The sequence below is a fragment of the Cetorhinus maximus genome, chromosome 29, assembly GCF_964194155.1.
Source record: "Cetorhinus maximus chromosome 29, sCetMax3.hap1.1, whole genome shotgun sequence".
NCBI classification, from domain to species: Eukaryota; Metazoa; Chordata; class Chondrichthyes; order Lamniformes; family Cetorhinidae; genus Cetorhinus; species Cetorhinus maximus.
This window is the reverse complement of record NC_135907.1, coordinates 7,481,468-7,503,107: the sequence shown is the minus strand read 5'-3', so window position 1 is coordinate 7,503,107 and position 21,640 is coordinate 7,481,468. Positions and strand designations below refer to the sequence as shown.

Here is a 21,640-nt window from a genome sequence, read left to right as displayed (position 1 = left end):
ACCAGCAGCAAAACCAGAACTAAACTATTTTCTGACCTGGATGCCGGTCAGTTGGATAGCCAGGAGGATATGGACTTTCTATTAGAGTTCATGAATGAAATCCACAAGAAAAATGATCTGAAAGGCATGATCAGAATTTAATAGATTTTAGAGAACACATGATCATTTAATGGGAGAATATATTGTGGACTTTAAGGGGTTGTACAAAGATTATTGAAATTCAGTATGGGGATCCCTGGATTAGTACAAGCTTTTACATTACTGGATTATGCTGAGGTGTCTCACATGAACAGGTTACTGGAACAAACTGGTATTCAGTTCCCGAAGGAGGAGACCCTGTTGGATCAGATGTCTGGTGCTTTAAAAATAAATCCTGGGGAACAGTTACTTCCTTCAGACTTAATGGATCAAAGAAGATATTCCATAGTGATGTAAAAAAAATGACTCAATGATTTCCAACTTTGAAATAGTCCTGATATTGGACAATAAATACAATAAATTGATTCTATAAGTTTTAAGAATAAATTGGATGGATACATGGATGGGAGAGGTCTGGAGGGTTATGGACTAGGTGCAGGTCAATGGGACTAGCAGAATAATATTTCAGCACAGACTAGAAGGGCCGAATGGCCTGTTTTCTGTGCAGTAGTGTTCTGTGGTTCTATGGTTCAATAGCAGGACTAAAGACAGGCAAAATGAGGATGAAAGCACCTTTAGCATATTTGGCTATTACAGCAGGAGATAAAATTAGGACAGGCAAATGAATGCCAAGGAACAGTTAATGGGTGCTTCAGGTGTGACTCAAAGTAACATTTTTGGTGAACTGCCCAAAGAGAAAAGGTAGAGTCCTCAAAATTACACAAGGCAAAGAGAATTCTGAGCGATAGGACAAAGATAATGATGGATCCAAATAAATTTTATTGGTCATAATTGTCCTGTAATGAATGTGTTAATCATGAACCCCTTTAACTGTTCAGTACTAGATAGTACTTGTACTTCAACAAAATGGGAGACAGATTTATTGAAATGTTACCCTGATTCACTGAGTAGTGAGGGTCAATGCAAAATTAAGGAATATGAAGACACTACTTGCTTTAGGTTTGGTGCATGACAGCAGATTGAGGTCACCAAAGAAAGTTTTAATTCCATGTAAAATAGCTGAAATGAGGCCATTCTGTAAGTGCTGATGTAACCTTGAACGAGATACCTATGCTGTTGAGCAAACCCTCCATGAAAAAGATACAAATGAAACTTGACACGGAGCATGATAAGGCAATTATTTTTGGAAAGTCAGTTGATCTGCAGTTTAAGCAGTCAGGACGTTATTGTGTTCCTGTGACAAAAACCTAATGTTTCGCCATCAGAATGTTAGACAAGTATTAACGACATCAGGTGATAAGAGTCAGAGATTAATGAAGTAACAAAGACAATTCACTCACTCTACTTATCAAAAGTTAAAAATCCTGCTAAAAATGCAGCTAAGGATGATGAAGATTATTCAAAGCTGATAGAAGAGATTACCGAAAAGTTTGAAATGTGTAAAAAGTATCAGCACACCACCACATTCTATTATAAGCCTTCCATTGGTTTGTGTGTTTAACAGGATAGTTGCCTTGTAACAAAGACAGAAATATTTTCATTCTATATTTCATAGACCTGACAACCAGATTGCTCCTGCTACGTCAATACATAATAAGGACAAAGTGTGATTATAGACAAAGTCATGGAGAGGGAGCAGACTTGGAATATAGGAAGTAGGAGCAGGAGTAGGCCATTCTGCCCATTGAGCCTGCTCCGCCATTCAAACTGATCATGGCTGATCATCTACCTCTATGCCATTCTTCCCTTACTATCCTCATATTCCTGATCTCCATAGTATTCAGAAACCTATCAATTTCTGTCTTGAACATGCTCAATGATTGAGCTTCTACAGCCCTCTGGGGTAGAGAATTCCAAAGATTCACCACCCTCTGAGTGAAGAAATTCCTCCTAATCTCAGTCTTAAGTGGCCTGCCCCTTATTCAGAAACTGTGTCCCCTGGTTCTAGACTCATCAGCCAGGGGAAACATCCTTTCCACATCTACCCTGTCAAGCCCTGTAAGAATTTTGTAAGTTTCAGTGAGATCCCTTGGGACACCATTGAAGTTTCTGATTCATGATGGAAATTAATTTGACAATGATGAGATCAGAGACATGCGTGAATATATGAATACCATAGTCATGAATCCTGCAGCTGAAACTCCTTTCAGCAATGGACTTTGTGAAAGGAATCATCTGGTGATCAATGAAATGCTGCATAAAATTTTATTTGGTCAACCAGACTGCAATTTGACAACTATCCTGGAATGGGTGGTTCATATAAAAAATTCAGTCTAAATAGTTGGAAGATACTGTCTCTATCAATTAGTCTATAGACTAATTCCTAAATTATCTTCTATTCAGTGTGATAGTCCTCCTGGTCTAGAAGGCTCCATTTTTTCTGCACATTTGAATACTTTATACAGCGAGACAGGCTTTTATTTGGAGAGTCCTGATGCATTGTTTGTGACCATCTGATACAGAATTCAATTTAGGAGATTTGCTATACTATAAAAGAGAGGATCATAGGGAATAGAAAGGCTCTGGTAAGGTAATAGGTTGTGATGGTAAGACAGTACTTATCAAACATGGCAATCAAATTGTTTTAGTTCATTCCTCACAATTAATCAAATTAATTACAAAACCTCGGACTCTGAGCAGAGGATGGAAGTAAATTAAGTACCTTGTGCTTTAAATGCTCATGTGTTTCTGATGAAGGTCCCGAGGAACAGAATGGAGTAGATCAATGGCTGGATAGTGGTAATGTGGTGATCATGACACACATGATAGTGCTATCACATCCAACGGCAATTGCCCAGAGTGGGTACTTGGGTGACATGTATCCCAGAGGGGCCTAGTGATTAGAAGAATGTGACAGTTGTGGGATCTATAGGAAATGTGATGTGCACGTTTAAATTTCAGTTGAATGTTCAGGATGATGGCCAAGAAGTGAGGTCCATGGACTGGCAGAATGGAGTGAAAGAGCATAGAGTAAGAAAACTCAGTGCAAGTAATGATGGTGAGTCTAGAAGTGACTCTTGCATAAGAAAACAATCAGATATCAGAGAAAGAGCCTCTGATGATGCAAGAGGGAAATATCACAGTAGAAGTCTGGGCAGACACAAAAGTGGAAGTAGAGGCTGTAGCTTGAATAGATTAGACATTGAAATAAAGGCTAACAGAATGAGAAGCTGAAGTTCTGATGACTGTGAAGTTTAGGTGACTGCCAATAAACTTGAGGATAAATTACTAAGAGAGCAAAACAAAGGGAGTTAGATAGTTGGAGAGAGTTTGAGTTTATTATGAGGTACCAGATTAGGGTCAAATAGATTTGTCACTGGATTGCTCTATTGAGAGCCAGCATGGACTCAGTGGGCCGAATGACCTCTTTCTGTTCCATAATGACTCTAAGTGAATTTGTACTGAAAAAGGTCCTGTAGGTGGGACTTAAAAGATTAGTTTCTAGGGATTTTGAAGAAGCTGATACAGATGTTAGAGTGGATTTTAAGACAGCTAGAAAAGTATTCTTGAAAATCTTTTTTAGCTCTTCTGATCACATATTCATGGCAGTGTGGATCAATCAAATTAAAAGCTGCAATTCTGCAGGGTGATACTTTTCAGAGAAAAGTGTTCCCAACCCGCCAAAGGAGGCAACAGATGCAGGTCAACTGGGGAAACGAAATAGTCACTATATAAATAAAGGCAGAGTACAAAAGCAAGGAAGTCGGGCAAACCTTTATAAATCTCAGGGTGCTGTGTCCAATTCTGGGCAAACTTTTTAAGAGAGATGTTTAGAAGAGGGTACAGAGAAGATTTAATAAATTGATACCAGGAATGAAGGAATTCAGTTATCTGGAGAGATTAGAGAAACTGGGATTGTTGTTGATAGATCAAAGGGTTAAGAGGAGATTCAATAGAGGTGTTCAAAATCATCAATGGTTTTGATAGAACAAATATATGTATCGATAGACAGGAGGTCAGAAACCAGAGGACACAGATTTATGACAATTGGTAAAAGATGCAGAGGCAAGATGAGAAATTATTTTACATGGCAATTTGTTATGATCTGAAATGCACTGTTTGAAAGGAAAGTGGAAGCGGATACAATCACAACTTTCAGAAGGGAATTGAAGCAACACTTGAAGGGAAAAGTTTGCAGGAATACTGGGAAAAGGCACGGGAGTGGGGTCAATTAAGTATGCCAACAGTCATGCTAATTTGGCCAATAGATGCAGTTGTAGCAAGGATGATTAACACTTGGGTGAGAGCAAGTCTGTAATGTCCATGATGAAGTTTGGAGGCTAAAATATTCACTGACACGTCAAAGTGTTTCCTTTGCCCTTTATGCTGCACATATCATCAATGGTGGCTGTCCTCAGATGACTAATAAAATGAGGGACAACTTGGACCGCAGCCATGTGCTGAAGGTATGAGTAGGGCCATGAGCAAAGGAGGGAAGAAACGTGAAGGAGGAAGCTTCATGATCTGGATTACCTGCTATTCATGTGTGCGTTGACTTGCAGGTTTAATAACTGCGATTTGAGCTTTCTGACTGTTATTCGATCATATATTATTATATATGATATATATTATGTATGATATATCATATTTCATTACCTGACGAGGGGATGGCAAACCAATCAAATTGCAAATATTTTTAAAACATTTTACCTGCAGTGTCTTATGCCCTCAGTCCAGGAGGTTAGTCAAAAAAAGCAATGTCAGGAATTTGCACTGTGGTTTCATCGATACTCAGGTGATCACAACGAGAGATCAGAAAATCAGCAGAAAATCTATCCAAAGTCTTCCAACATAATAAAAACATACATAATTACATATTTCACCAATGAAGTTGTCTTTCATGTGGTAGTAGCTTTATTAATGTAATTTTTATGGGAAAACCTCAGCCTTTGAAAATCCTGGGTTTAAACTTGATATTTTGATTAACTGCTTCAGGGAGCTGGGCAGTCTGAGCACACACATAGTGTGGCATGACATGACGTGTGTTCTCAACTGGGGAGTGTTGAAAGAGTTTTGATTTTCTTTGAGTTTTTCCAAGTGACTATCAAAGTTGCAGAATTGTTTTTTTCAGGTAATATTTCTGATGTTATTAGCTGTTTCATTTCAGCTCAGAGGCACTTAATCAGAGACAGCTAGAGAGAGATACCCAGAGGGCACAAAGAGAGAGACAGGGTTAGAGAGAGAGGGATAGCAAAAGAGAAATAGAATGAGCGTCGATAGAGAGAGATAGATAGAAAGAAGGGTAGAGAGAGATGGAGAAAGAGAAGGAAAGAGGGCTAGAGGGAAACAGCATGAGATGGACTGAGAGAGAGAGAGAAACAGAGAGTGACAGAGATAAAGAAAGAGACATAGGGTAAAATTTTCCCAGCTGGTCGAGGTGGGTTCAGGAGAAAGTCCTGGAAGATGACATTGGATTGGGATCCCAATTCCATCCCCCCCAACTTCCGGCTTTTCCATGGGCAGGATTGAAGGCATGTGGGGAACCCCCGTCAATCTGTCAGCCAGTAATTAAGAGGTGGTTGAGGGAGTTAAGAAGACCCTTTTTAACCCCTAATCTTGGATTTCCCAGCTAGCGGATCTGTTTCCCAATTTGTCATCAACTTGCCAGGCACAGTGCAAGTGCACAGTGGGAAGAGCTTCTTCAGCGAAACTGACAAGCTGGGAGGGCTTTGATCAGTTAGACTGAAGAGCTCCAACCATGGCCGTTGAGAGACTGCTGCTCAAAGCACTTTGTCTCTCAGGGAGTGCTACCACTGCTTTGCAGGTGATTACCAACTGCTTGGAAGGCACTCACCCGACTGGCATTTCACTCACCTTCAGCTGCCTATCCCTACTGCTAGCCTTTCCCATGGCATGGGTGCAATTTATGCATTCTGCCATTCACTTCTGCTAAGGGGCAAGAGCAGAAGCCACACCACAACCAAGTGCAACCGCTGCCTTCTCCTTACCCTCCACAGATGGGTTAGACACCAAAATCCAGCTGGGAGGAATTGAGAGCCTCCCAAACACAGGGCCCACAGGCAGAGGATTAGCTCTCTTCAAATGTCTGAGCACGTGGCTCAGGAGGCTCCAGCTCTCATGGCTGGTTGCTGCTGACATCTGCAGCCTCCCAGAACAAGACCTGTTCCCAACGGAGCAGGTGAGCAGATCAGCAATGTTGCCAATGGCTGGCAAGGTACCTGACATCAAAAAATCCAAATGCTGGTGATCCCTTCCAACCCATGCCTGGTCCGTTTAATTAGAAACTCTTCCTTTGAAAGAATGGATGTGTCATCCTGCCCACCCTCCATAACTGGTCAGGGAGCCTGGAGGCAGGATGACAATTAATTTGCTCTGGGAAAGAGCAACGGCCAGGTGAGCAAATCAATATCGGGTTCCCAGCTCAAGAATGGCCCCATAATTCCGGGAAGGCCTAGGTGAGAAGATAACATCCAGAGATATAGAGAGAGAAGAATAGAGACAGGAGAGAAGCAAAGAGTGAGCGTGATAGAGGGAGTAGAGAGAGTGGTGGGGGTAGGGGTGGTGGGCTGGGGAATAAAGAAAGAGGGGACTAGACAAAGATTGAATGAGTGATTACCTAGTGTGTGAGTAATCTGGTAACTCATTGTCTGGGCTCTCCAAAGAAGAATGTTGACTGTGGGATGGAAAAATCACCAACTTCAAAGACAGGAGAATTTGGTGAAAAAGTAACAATTGAGTTTATGTTCCAGGTTTTAACGTCACATTGAATGCAACGTTTGATGGCTTTGATACAACATGGTATTTCGTCAAAGGCTGCCCCACCAGTACCTGTGAAGGTGTGGAGATACTGAAAAACTTGTATGTGAGTATATCTTTAGTCAAAACTGGTTAGTTTTGAGCTGCAAACCTGTTGCTGGGTCCTGCCTATTTATTCAATAGGGTGCAATACACCAATGGCATTGCCAGATTATGGTAATTCATAATTCATTACATCTCCCACCCCAATCTCCCAAAGAAGATCTTGTCACACTGTAACTGTGTTATCCATTCAATGAAGGTTTAGGCAGGGTTGTATCAAGTTTAGAGTCAGCTCTTGTGCATTTCACACTGGTTGGGACAAATCCAGAACTGGCTGAGATCGCAAAGCTTGTTCTACTTTATTAAACACACTAAAATTTGGGAATAAATACCACAGGTGCATTCTTTCTGTGTCATTTCTTTGCAGCATTCTCCATTTTCATCAAACCCACTCACACCAAGTCCCATTCACTCCTATGCTCGCTGACCTAGATTTGCTACCGGTTAAGCAACATAATGATTTTAAAATTCTCATCCTCGTTTTAAAATCCCTCCATGGACTCACGCCTCCCTATCTCTGTAACCTCCTCCAGCCCCACAACCTCCGAGATCTCTGAACACATCTAATTTTGGCCTCTTTATCCCTGATTTTAATTACTCCCCCAATGGTGCTGTCCTTTCAGTTATTTAACCCCAAGCTCTGAAGCTCCCTCCCTAAACTTCTCCATCTTTCTACCTCGCTTTCCTCCTTTAAGACACTCCATAAAACCTAACTCTTCAGCCAAGCTTTTGGTCGTCTGACCTACTTTCTCCTTATGTCACTTGGTGTCATGTTTTGTTGTATAAGGCTCTTGTGAAACACCTTTCATTACGTTAAATGTAAGTTGTAGTTGTTCCCCTGAAGGAAGTGGAGTAGTTTCCATGTGCCATACAGATTTCATGAGGATCTAATCCAAATTACCATCCCGCACCTGTGGGTCTTGACATTGAGCATCATCAGGCTGATTGCAGCCTCTATTATGAGCTATAATGTTATCACCTGCACTGCTCCCCTAAGAATGAAGGCATTTGAGACCCTTAGAACCAGGATTGGGGGACAGAAGCCTTGAAATCCTTCCTTTCTCTGAAGCATGGAGTGTGAAATCCAGGGATATCTACTTGGCTGGCTCTGCTCTACCCAGTGCCTCCCCTAAAACAGGCTTCTTCTGGACTTACTTAGGTTTCACAGCATCTAATAAGTGGGATGGGGCCAACATGATGTTGAATATGGCTCATGTCAGTTAGTTATTCCCTTACCTTGTGATAATGAACCTGCTCCTCTTATAACCTTCTACTTCACTCTTGTGGTATGGGATGCACCATTAGCACTTCAAGAAGGCTGCCCAGCATCATCTTCTCAGGGCATCGAAAGATGGATAATAAATGAAACATCATCAGCATCTAAAGAACAAATAAAATAGACCTTACCAACCAAAGACTGACCCAATATAGGAGATCAATGGGATCACATCAAATATGTTGACCACCTCTCTGGTTAAATGGAAGAGCTGTGACTGCCATAAATATAAAACAAAAACAGACATACAGAAATACACAATAAAAGCATCGTCTTCTGAAAGACTATCAGGTGGAGCCAGGTGATGGAATGTCTCTCTTTCTCTCTCTCTTTTTCTTTCTCGTTCTCATTCGCAAGGGAGGAAATCCAACTGAAGAAAAAGCTTCACCCTTTTTGAATTGCACAAAATTTATGACATAGAAACTGGCCATTTGTCCCAACTGCTCCATACTGGTGTTTATACTCCACATGAGCTTCCTGCTGACCCTCAATCTCACCCAATCATTATATCCTATTTTTCCTCTTCATATGGTGATGATCTTTGACTCTGAAGCAGTACAGTAAGGAAAATTTGTAATTTCTTTAAAGCATTTGTGGAATCTAATTGTTTTTAAGAATGTTTAAAGATGACTTTTCAGAGTTTGCATAAATTATAAAGAGTTCAATTGTAATTTTCTTCGATAAAAGGAAATGCTAGTCCATGTGACCTGGTGACCCTTGACACGAAAGCAATACCAACAGAAAGGAAGTTAATAAAAACAGAAAGTGCTGGAAAAGCTCAGCATTACTGTCAGCATCTGTGGAGAGAGAAATGGAATTAATGTTTTGAGTCCAATATGACTCTTCTATGAAGAAGAGTCATATTGGACTCAAAACATGAACTCTATTTCTCTTGCTCAGATGCTGCCAGACCTGCTGAGTTTTTCTAGCACTTTCTGTTTTTATTTCAGATTTCCATCATCCGCAGTAATTTGCTTTTATATTCGGAAGCAAATTAAGATAGAAGCCAGGTAGCTGCCAGATATAAAGAAGGGCTACAAGCAGAAGAACTGGAGGGTGAAGGTGATCAGCACACGGAAGCAACACAAAGAGAAAGCTGACAGTGACAAAAGAGGAACACAGAGAATTCTTGTGAGGAGGAGAAGCAAATCACTCTCAGGAAGAGATCAGTTTTTATCTTTGACAGAAAAGGAGACAGGAACTCTTGGAGGCAATGTGCAAGCTGGCTAAAAAGGATCTATAACCTGGAAAGCTGTGAGAATCTTTGGAGATGCTAAAGAGCTGGGTGTTTTTCCAGAAGTGGCCAAATCATGAACTGGGTGCTATTGGTTGGTCAGTTGAAAAGGAACTCTGGAAAGCTACACCACCAGGACTGTCATAACCCGAGGGAGAGAGGGTTTGTAGAAGCATGCCTTGCTAATGATAATCGTACCCATGAACCTCAAAGGTGAAAGCTATTGTTGGTTAGGACCCCTGACCTACCTTGCGTGAATAAAGAGCAGCATATTGTGGAACTATGCAGCTATGTAGTGTCACATTTATGTGGGGACTGGGGGGTGCATGTGCTTTATTGTATCAACTATTTAAAGTGAAATGTACCTTTTTATTTGAAGTATCATTTGCCTGTTAATTATTTAATTTACATTGATTCTGATTTGTGTTAAAGTAGAAGTTACAAAAACTGAAATCTTGTTGTTAATTTCTTCTTCAGGGTTATATTTGGTTATTTTGGTTTATTTTGATCTCCACAGATCGTAACAAAATTTTTATCTAGCTTCCCCTTAAAAGCTTCTATGTTATTTGTCTCAACTACTTCATGTGGCAACAAGTTCCACATTCTCACCATGTTCTGGGTGGACATTGGACAAAACGTTGTATAATTTGCAAAGCACAAATGAGCATTATTTCACACTGCAGTTGTGTCTTGTAATTGAAGTGAACACAGTGAAAGGAGGAAGGAGATTGATAACCTCTGACTTTGATTCTCTTTATTCCTGGATCTAGAGGCTCGGGGATTTGGGTTGTGCAGTTCTGGGTCCAACATGCACCTATGCGACCTTTCAAATTGTCTCGTAAGTCTCTGTCTCCTAATTGTGTGGGTTGTTCTCTGTTTTGGAGTGAGAGGTGCACATCAATATTATTGTTGCATGTGTTTACAATGATTAATTTTCAGGCTCACGGTGAGAGACACATGGATTGTCCTTGTACTGGTGGAGAATGTTGTAAATGCACCAATGTCACTGACCTTTTTCACTGCATAATTAGTTGGCCTCTTTACCCTATAGGCTGGAAGAGATAGCAATGTGTATGACTGGTTAGCTTTCATTACTGAAGGAGGGTGTATGGTAAATGTCCATATTGCATTGATAAAAAGACAGGGCAAGTAGGGATGCAGAAACAGAGAAACCTTGGGGTCCATGTCTCTTGAAGGTGGAAAAGCAGGTTGAGAACTCTGTTGAAAAAGCAGATGGGATCCTGGGCTTTTAAAATAGAGAGATATGGCCAGATTTTTGCAATTGAGGTGGGAAATTCAAGTTGGGATATTTCCCTACTGGGCAGATCCATTCCCTTTATAAGGCCCCCACCTGTTATATTTTCATTACAGGGAGATGGGTGTTGGAGGAGTCGGGCCTACTGCCTCTGGAGGCAGTTCTGAGGCAGCCATGGAGGTGGCCAAGTGCCGAGGAGGGCTGATTAGAAAGCCTGCCTCAGTTCTCTGAGGCTTTGGCCCATTTTATGAAAAGCTGTTAAGCCCTTTAGCTCTCATCCCTTACCCCCTCCCTCACATACCACCTCATCCACCCCTTGTCCCCCTCATATCTCCTACCCACCCCATGCCCCTCATACCCCATGTCCCCATATCGAGCCATGTCCTCATACCCTCTCCATAGTCTCTCATCCAGTATCACTATGGGCAGACCTCAGGATCCGTGCAGAGATAAAAATAATTAAACCTAACAATCTAAGAGAGCTCACAGTCATATACCCTCAACACTGAAAAAAAAATTCTCATTCATGAAATCCATTCAGAAATTTTAAACCCCTTCAAGTAGTCAATCTGTTGTAAAAACAAACAAACTTCTATTCACTAACCACATTAAAGACAGATAATCCTTTAATAGACTCTTAACACAGTCAAGCAAAGTGTGAACTCAGCCCCCCTTGCTGAGATAAGTAGTTTTGGGTTTTTTAAAACTCAGCAAAGCATTCATAATGGCTGAGATGTAATATCAACCAAATCAGAAATGTCATCAGTGAAGTCTATTGAAACTGCAGGAACAGGTAGCTTATGTTTTTTTTGAATATGCTACGCTGGATGGCTTGTCAATCAATGAATTCCAGCAGTGGGTGCCTCCTTTTTTACTCCAACTGAAAACTGCAGCCTCATTTTTTCTTTTTTTTTAAGGGCTGGGCATTTAAATAACTTCAGATCATAACACTTTAACACATCTTATCCGCCCTTCAAGAGTGTTTACATCTCTATCATAAACTTGTGCCTCCTATGTTGTGGATTAAGACCCTTGGGACAGCTGAAATGTTTGAATTCAGCGCTAATTTCAAATGGCCCTGCTGAGTTTGGATTTTCTGCCTGTGTGATTCATACCCCTCCACCTTCCCCTGCCAGCAAAAATGGGATCTACTGGAAATGGGGTGGGACTTCTGCATCAGCCCATAGTGTACAAAGGCAAGGAGGTTATGCCAAACCTTGATAAATCACTAGTTACGCCTGAGTTGATGTATTGTGCCTGCTTTAGGAAGGATGTCAAAAAAAAAGATTTGTACATAAATAGAGCCTCTCACAACCTCAAGATATGCCAAAGTCTTTAGAAAGAGTGAAGAGAAGATTTGCTAGAATGATACCAGAGATCCAGGACTTCAGTTACGTGGAGAGGCTAGAGAATCACAGAATCACAGTGCAGAAGAGGCCCTTCGGCCCAAGGAGTCTGTACTGACACGTGAGAAACACCTCACCTACCTACCTAATCCCATTTACCAGCACTTAGCCCATAGCCTTGAATGTTATGACGTGCCAAGTGCTCATCCAGGTATTTTTTAAAGGATGTGAGGCAACCCGCCTCCACCACCCAGACAGTGCATTCCAGACCGTCACCACCCTCTGGGTAAAAATGTTTTTCCTCACATCCCCCCTAAAACTCCTGCCCCTCACCTTGAACTTATGCCCCCTTGTGACTGACCCTTCAACTAAAGGGAACAGCTGCTTCCTATCCACCCTGTCCATGCCCCTCATAATCTTGTACACCTCGATCAGGTCACCACTCAGTCTTCTCTACTCCAACGAAAACAACCCAAGTCTATCCAACCTCTCCTCATAACTCAAATGTTTTCCCAGGCAACATCTTGGTGAATCTCCTCTGCACCCCCTCCAGTGCAATCACATCCTTCCTATAATGTGCCGACCAAAACTACACACAGTACTCCAACCGTGGCCTCACTAAGGTTCTATACAACTCCAACATGGCCTCCCTACTTTTGTAATCTATGCCTCGATTGATAAAGGCAAGTGTCCCATATGCCTTTTTCACCACCCCACTAACATGCCCCTCCGCCTTCAGAGATCTATGGTCCCTTTATTCCTCAGAACTTCTAGTGCCATGCCGTTCATTGAATACTTCCTTGTCAAATTACTCCTTCCAAAGTGTATCACCTCACACTTTTCAGGGTTAAATTCCATCTGCCACTTATCTGCCCATTTGACCATCCCGTCTATATCTTCCTGTAGCCCAAGACACTCAACCTCACTGTTAACCACCTGGCCAATCTTTGTGTCATTCGCAAACTTACTAATCCTACCACCCACATAGTCATCTATGTGGTTGGTTTATATAAATGACAAGTAATTGGGGACCGAGCACAGATCCCTGTGGTACGCCACTGGACGCTGGCTTCCAGTCACTAAAGCATCCTTCTGTCATCATCCTCTGCCTCCTAAAACTAAGCCAACTTTGAATCCACCTTATCAAATTACCCTGTATCCCATGTGCATTTGCCTTCTTTGTAAGTCTCCCACGTGAGACCTTGTCAAAGACTTTGCTGAAATCCATATAAACTGCATCAACTGCACTACCCACACCTGGTCACCTCCTCAAAAAATTCAATCAAATTTGTTAGGCATGACCTCCCTCTGACAAAGTCATGCTGACTATCCCTGATCAAACCTTGCCTCTCCAAGTGGAGATAGACACTCTCCTTCAGAACTTTCTCTAATAGTTTCCCTACTGCTGAGAGGCTAGGGTTTTTCTCTTTAGAGTAGAGAAAGTTGAGAGATTTAATAGAGGTGTTCAAACCAGGCTTTGATAGAATAAATAAGGGGAAATTGATTCCAGTGGCAGAAGGATCAATAACCAAAGGATTAAGGTAATTGCAAAAGAATCAGACCTGAGATGAAGAGAATTTTACTGATGCAGCATATTGTTATGATCTGGAATGAACTACCTGAAAGAGTGGTGGAAGCAGATTCAATCAGAACTTTATTGAACTGAATAAATACTTGTACTGGAAATATTTTCATGGCTATGTGAGTGAGGTGATTGGATATTTCTTTCAATGATCAAACATTAGCACAATGGGCCAAATGGCACCTTTTGAAGATGTATCATTCTATAATTCTATGATTCTAAGTAGCTTCCCAGACAGATCAGTGGGGTACATGTATCACTCAGTGTGGTACTGAACTATGCAGACAGGAGACGGCCTCAAGTTCATACCATGGTCTGTACTGAGTTCGCTGATAGGGTGCTGCTATTTACTCAGGGAACTATAAGGCAGGGTGCTTGTGTATCGCAATCAATCAGTGTACCCACTGGAAAGTGTAACATTGGTCTGAATTTTTATCACCATGGCCAGCAGCAGGAGTCAGAAAAATTCCTGGCTCAGGCTGCTCATCTTGGGAGAAAGTGCCTGCAAAGGCGGGATCTTCATTGATGCAGGGCAGGCGTGGGCTGGCGTTGAGGTTGGAGGAGCCATGGGGCTGCAGAGTGCTGAGTTGGGATGTTTAAAACGCCCGTCTCAGTGCTGTGGGACTTTGCCCCAGTTAAAATAAAAACACAAAAACCTTCAAGCCCTCACTCCTCACACCCAATCGCCCCTCCCTCCGTACATTCCCCATGCTCCCTATCGCCCCCACATGCTGGCTATTCCCCTACCCACCTCCCAAGGCCCTTCATACCTCACTACTCCAAGCTATGCCCCTCAACCAGCCCGCACCCTTAAAAGGCACTCCCGGAAATCAAACAACCTGGGAATAGGGTTGGGAGTCCTGGAATTGGGACCCGCCCGACACTTTTAATGGGCTCCTGAATAATCCTGATTCAGTGAAAGTTCAGCCCATTGTGTGAGGGTAGACTTGGCCTTAATTGGTTTTCCCTCAATGAATCCCCTCTTTACACTCAAATGGTTCCTTGGGCAAGATACAGGAGGACCAGCAGCACCCAATGGAGTGTAGCAACGGTAGTGAGGAGTCGTGCTTTCAACAACAACAACATGCATTTATAAAGCGTCTTTAACCCAGTAAAATATCCCAAGCGCTTCACACGAGCATGATCAAGCCAAATTTAACAAGACATACAAGGAGATATTTGGACAGGTGACCAAAAGCTTGATCAAAGAGGTGGTCCTAAGTGTCACCTTAAAGGAGGAGAGAGAGGTAGAGGGGTAGGCAGGTTTAGAGAGGGAATTCCAGAGCTTTGGGCCTAGGCAGTTGAAGACACGGCTGCCAATGATGGTGTGATGAAAATCAAAGATGTGCAAGAGGCTAGATTTAGAGGGATGAAGAGGGGGAAAAAGTAGCCAAAAAGGTTAGGAAAAACAACAAAAAATGTAAAATAAATAACAATATCATCACAAACTCACTTTTCTTTTACTTGTTAGACTGGACATGCCTTTGAAGGTCCCCATCATCTCTGCTGGAAGCTTTGGGTTATCCTGTGATTATAAACCCAGAGTGATTAGGATCCTGCCTACAGCTAGGAAACTCTCCAGCTTTTTCGTAAAGCTTTGGAACCTTCAGTGTGAAGTAATAAAGCCATACAAGTGGATTTCGACTTATATTTACAAAAAAAATGAAACCACGGAATCCTGTTTCTGGTGGGTGGCTATTATATATTCCACCTCTGAATAAGATCTATATTCTCTCAATGATTCTTTTCAAATGCATGTCCTCCTTAGGTCCTGATTTCATTAGCAGCATTGTGGGTAGTAGCTACATGTAGACTGCAAATTGCTCACAGGGAGAACCAAGAAAAGAGTCTAACTACTGGATCAGTAGTCCTATTGAAGGATTCCATTTCAGTAGGATCCTCTTCACTTGGAACCCTCCCTGCTAACAACATTGCTTTCCTTTTTTGCTGTAAAACAAGAAAAGGAGATGGAATAGCATTGAAAACCAGGTTAGATAACATCCTACACTGGGTGGATTACTCATAATGCTATAATACTATTGTGGGCAGCACTATGATACCTTTGAGCAAAGTACTCATACTGTTGAGTGTATAATACATAATAAAGCAGAAAATCCTACAGCATGTCAGGCAGCATCTGTGGCTCTGAAGACGATCATCTGAGTGTTTCCAACCTTTTCTGTTTTTATTTCAGATTTAGAGATTACTGTGCTCAGTTCTGGTCTCCATGTGATGTGAGTCAAAGTTCATTCTTTCTTACAGGACATGTTCCAACCCTCTAATGGATTCTGTTTTAATGATGTTAGGTACATGAATGGTTTGGAAGCTGGGTCAGCTCCATTCTCTTTGGGTTTAGAGGTTAAGGAAATCATCCGAGACCCAACAAAATTCAAGAAGATAGTGAATGATTCACACAGGAAAAGTAACGGTGAGAGTCCATTCTCTGCTCCATGTGCTGTGTAAATATATCATTCAGCTAAAAATTACAGATGTCAGAAAACTGATCATGTATTTAGTAAACTGTCATAACCACTGTCATGTGATAGATATCTCCATGTGTATTTTTCACCCAGTTTCTTGCCAACTTTTAATGAAAATACCAGCCTCAGTACATCACCCAGTGACCCAAAACGGAACCAAAGCTATTCTAGAAAAAGCAAAAGAAAAATTTAGCTACATAAGCCTATTCCTTTGCTTGATCTAAATCCGACCCTTCTGACCATGTTCCTCAATCCCCCTGAGAAACCTTCTCACAATATTCCTCAACAATAGATGTCTGAGAGGGACAGAGAGTGAAATGTGTTCCTCACAAGTAAGTAAGCTGCCTCAGAGTACATACATTGTACTGTCGTCCTTGTTTGCACCACATGAATTTTGCTCTATTCAAAACTCCTAGCCCTATTTTCAGTTATTTGCTTCCCACTCGTTACATCCATGAGACCCAATTATGGCTCTTGATTCTCTCCAATGTCCTGACAACTCACTTATCTTTCTTTGGTTCATGGCTTGCTGATATCATCAATCCCCATCTTTCCTCAGAGATTGTCCCACCCACCTTTCAAACCCCTTCATTAAAGTGCCTCAATCCCTTCTTCTGTCTAACTTCCACCCCATTTCTAACCCTCCTTTTCTCCCTAAAATTCCTGAATGTGAACATGGTCACCAAACTCCATTCCTACCACTCCCACCAATCACTGTTTGAAAAACTTCAGTCTGGTTTCAGCCCTTTGCACAGTATAGATCCCACCCTCGTCAGTGTCACCAGAGATATCTTGTTTGACTATGATCCCTGCCATGCTAACACTCCTCACTCTCCATGATTTTCAGGAAGCAATTGTCCAACTGCTTCATCCTCCTCTCTTTGGTTCACTTCTGTGACATTGCCCTATAATGGATCCACTCCTGCCCGTCCCAATGGAGCCAATATATCTCATCTAATGACTTCCCTCCAACTCTGTCCTGTCACCTCCAGTGACACCATTCTTGAATACTGACTATCCCAAGTTGAATGTTCTTCACATTATTATCTGTGAGCATGGAGCCCATTTCCATTGTCTTCTGACGACATCCAGTATTCCCTCACTGCTGCCACCTGAGATTCCATGACCACTATTGAAAGTATGTCAAGAATGAGCCTTGTAGATGATGAACAGGCTTTGGAGTGATAGGAAATGAGTTTATTGCGTACCCACTCCTTTCATCCTCCATGCTTACTGTTGGTGCTCTCTTGCCTTAGAAGTTTCGACCTGAATAACCCCACATAGCTCCTGCAAACCTTAAATCCTTTATTGTTTTTTGGCCACATCCCCAACTTCTTTCCCTCTTCCAGTTTTTGCCTCCATCTGGATTTGTAAAACACCTTTCGATGTTTTCATCCATGCACTGTGCTCTGTAAGTGAATGTTTGTTTTTGCTTTCACTTGTTCTCTGGCTTATTGAATGTGTCTAAATTGTTTGGGTTAGTTCAGTGTGGAGATTGATTTGGATAGTTTATTTAGGTAGTTACATTGTTTGGATTGACTTTGGTAATAAAAGTTTTACAACCTGTTGGCTCTGTTGACCAGCTGAGTCAGTTGTTCAAGATTGAACCAGCCTCCTCATCCAGCACAGGACACAATACTTAACCAGGCTTCAGTGCTTTTCCCAGTGAAGTGTTAGAGCTGAAGTTGATATTGTTTTTCTTGATCCTCCATATTAAAAGCCATTTGTTGGGCCAGTTGTAACTGCAATGCTACATTAATAAAGTAGCAAGAGGTTTCTATTAATAAATAACAGGACCATAACATTGGTGTATAAATTACAATGTTGTATGTTATAAAGTATATTGCTCATACACACCCACAGTGTTTACGTGAAGTGGAATTTGAAGGTGGACTAGAAGGCAGCAAACATAACCCTGTTATATTTAGATTGGATCCTGCTGGTGGGTGAGCTAGCGAATCAGTGACATGATTGTTGCTGCACCTCTTGTTTCACTGCAGTTCTTAGGCTTGGGAACAATGACAACATACATTCCTCTTGAGATCATTGATCCCCTGCCAATTGCTGCAGTTAAACAGACCTGCACTACTCCCTGTACATGCTCAAATTGGCATTCCTCATTAGTGCCCAGACCATGAGTGTCAGTGGGCAAGTTGGACATGGGGAGCTTCGCAACTCAGCCTTATCCTGGCTCACTTGATATCCACAGGATTGGGATCAGCAACCTTTGTTTATTCTATTCCTTTCCCTGACTCAAGTGCAGCTTTACAACCTGTACCACTGGCCTGCCTAATCCCTACAAACACCATAGACAGGGTTTAGTGTATCAAATTTGGGGCAACAGTATAGTGGTAATATCACTGTACTAGTAATCAAGGGACCCAGGCTAATGCTCTGGGGACATGGGTTCAAATTGCACCATGGTAGCTGGTGGAATTTGAATTCAATTAATAAATCTGGAATTGAAAGCTAGTCTCAGTAATGGTGACCATGAAACTACCATTGATTGTTTTAAAAACCCACCTGGTTTGCTAATATTTTTAGGGAAGGAAGTCTGCCAACCTTACCTGGTCTGTCCTCCATGTGACTCCAGAGCCGCAGCAATGTGGTTGACTCTTAACTGCCGTCTGCAATAGCCTAGCAAGCCACTCACTTCAAGGGTAATTAGGGATGGGCAACAAATGCTGGCCTTGTCAGTGATGCCCACATCGCATGAAAACATAAAGGAAGAAAAAAATGTGCCCTCAGCTACAAAAAGGACCAGTAGGACCAATATGTCTCTGCAATTTTATATTTTGGGACTGTTAGATCTTGAAGCTGTGTGTGAAGTAATCTGGTAGGTCCCATTTGGGACATTGTCATTGAAGGCACTTTTGTCTCAGTGTCATATGGTCGTGGTTCAAGTCGCACTCCAAAGACTTGGGCACCCAAGCATGCTTCGGCTGACATTCCATTGCAGCACTGAGGAAGAGCTGCATTGTTGGAGGATCAGTACTGAGGGAGTACTGTACTGTCAGAGAGGCAGTACTGAGGGAGCATTGTATTGTTGGAGGGGCAGTACTAAGGAAGCATTGCACTGTCGGAAGGTCAGTACTGAGGGAGTGCTGCACTGTTAAAGGGGCAGTACTGAGGGAGCGCTGCACAGTTGAAGGGGCAGTTCTGAGGGAGTGCTGCATTGTTGGAGGGACGGTTCTGAGGGAGCGCTGCACTGTTGGAGAAGCAGTACTGAGGGAGCTCTGCACTATCAGAGGGGCAGTACTGAGGGAACGCTATATTGCCAGAGGGGCAGTACTGCACTATCAGGGAGACAGTACAGAGGGAATGCTGCACTATTGGAGGGGAAATACTGAGGGAGTGCTGTATTTCACTGAGGCAATACTGTTGGCGGTGCGGAGATGGAAGAACCTTTAGAAATAGCCTGTTGAACCCCACCAATCTCACCCCCCCACCACCCCCCAAGAGTTGCCTTTTCACTATTCACCAATCCCGCACTTCAAGGGAGGAGCCATGCAAGTTAGAGAATTGGGCTTGAGCCCCTAGTGTATAGGGGTGTGTTCATGTTACTGCCATTTACCCACCATATAGAATGAATGGTAAATCCATTAGGCTCCCGAATAACACATTATTAGACCCCGTAAACAGTAAGGACTGTGTTGCTACTGTTACCTCCTCCTAATATACTCACAAATAAGATATGTCACATTCTTATTTCCATGCAGTGAAATCAATATTGAATATTTAAAAATTAATTTTATGGATTTAAATAATGAAATAGAACCGAAGTTTGCTGAATTTGATCATACTACTGTCAGCAGAATGCCGAAGTTCCTAAACATCTGCTGCCAAGTTTGTGAATGTCTCCTAGAAATTAACACTTAAGTGGGGTGATTTTAGAGTAAAAACTTGCATTTATATAGCCCGCTCACTCCGGCACTTTCCACTTAAGAAAGATGATGGATACGCAGCGAACAAATTCATTTCAGATGGGGTGTCTTCATCTGCTGCACCTTTGCTCTTGGCTGAAGAAGAAATCCTTGAGTGGCAGGTTCTGCCAGAAGTGCCACACATGAAGCTACCAAGTCTTGTTGTGGGTTGTTGTTTTGGGTGTTGGCATCTGTTGCCAAGCTGCTGTAGCCACTGATCATCATGGGGATGCATGCCAGCCCACAGGAGGTGTATCTGTCATCAGCTAGTGACTCCCAGGGTGATAATTGATGACTAGGGCCTTCATGTCATGCTTGGAAGCATCCTTGAAGCAGAGCTTTGGCATGCTACTGATTGTCTGGCCTTTAATGTAATGAAATGTTCTAAGGTTCTTTACAGGAGCATTATGAAACAAAATTTGACACTGAGCCACATAAAGAGATATTAGTAGAGGTGACTAAAAGCTTGGTCAAAGAGATAGGCTATAAGAAGCGTCTTAAAGGGGGAGAGAGAGCTTAAGAGGTTGGAGAGGTTCATTGAAGGAATTCCAGAGCTTAAGACCTTGGCAGCTGAAGGCATGGCCACCAATGGTGGAGCAATGAAAATCAGGGATACGCAAGAAGCCAGAATTGGAGGAGCACAGAGATCTCAGAGGTTTGTAGGGCTGGAAGAGGTTAGGGATAGATAGGGGCAAGGCCTTGAGGGGATTTGAAAGCAAAGCTGAGAATTTTTAAATCGAGGTGTTGCTAGACGAAAAGCCAATGTAGGTCAGCAAACACAAGAGTGATGGGTGAATGGGACATATTGTGAATTAGGATATGGAAATACTGCAGGCTCCAACCTATGGAGTGATTTGAATTCACGTGAGTATACAGATCCCTGGTGAACTGTACATTTGGATTAATGTGTCAGCAGGTGGAAAGATACACGTAGAACCCAAGATTTATGGGCCAGTTACAGCTTTGAATCAATTCTGTCGGCAAGATAACACTGCTGCTTTGTTTTCTAAATGAAATCATTGTCTGCTTATCATTATCATTTAGCAGACATTCAACTTCTCAAAGTTTTTTACCAATTGGTAATAAACTCTGCTTTATCCCCCACCAGTTAAACAATTCCTCCTGGATACTTTATCTGGGTAAGAAGCAACTACATTGATACACGCTGTCGCAATACTTGCCTCTGGTTCCGCCCTTCCCGTACCGCTCAGCCCCAGCTGCACCAGTCAGACTGGTTTATTGACCCTGGCACCAAGTTCACAGGTTAATTGCTCTGGAGTATGGCCTGGCCCACCTTGCTATGCAGTCAGTTTGCTCATTGCAGTGTGCCTCCTGTTTATGAGGTGATCTACTTCTAATATGGAGGGTTTTATGAGATACAAAATGAATATTTTGAATCTGTCTTCACCATGGAAGAGGATGCTGTCAAATTAATTGTGAAACGGGATGTCGTGAGATACTGGATCAGCTAAAAATTGTTAAAGAGGAGGTTTTAGAGATGCAGGCTGTGCTTAAAGTTTAAAAGCTACCAGGACCAAATGGATGAATCCGAAGATGCTGAGGGAAGTAAGGGTGGAAATTCTGCACCCACTTACCATAATTTTCCAATCCTCCATAGATATAGGG

At 42.2% G+C, this 21,640-nt stretch overlaps 1 protein-coding gene across 1 annotated transcript in view; it reads left to right on the top strand.

Annotated features, from left to right (window-relative positions):
* The first annotated feature begins 225 nt into the window (after positions 1 to 225).
* LOC144669322 (guanylyl cyclase C-like) overlaps positions 226 to 21,640 on the top strand; it is a 108,254-nt gene continuing 86,839 nt past the window's right edge. Inside the window, exons 1-5 of the mRNA XM_078531682.1 lie at positions 226 to 355; positions 6,810 to 6,922; positions 10,199 to 10,266; positions 15,083 to 15,298; positions 15,918 to 16,039. Coding sequence (XP_078387808.1) covers positions 226 to 355; positions 6,810 to 6,922; positions 10,199 to 10,266; positions 15,083 to 15,298; positions 15,918 to 16,039 — 649 coding nt within the window. The remainder of the gene's footprint in view (positions 356 to 6,809; positions 6,923 to 10,198; positions 10,267 to 15,082; positions 15,299 to 15,917; positions 16,040 to 21,640) is intronic.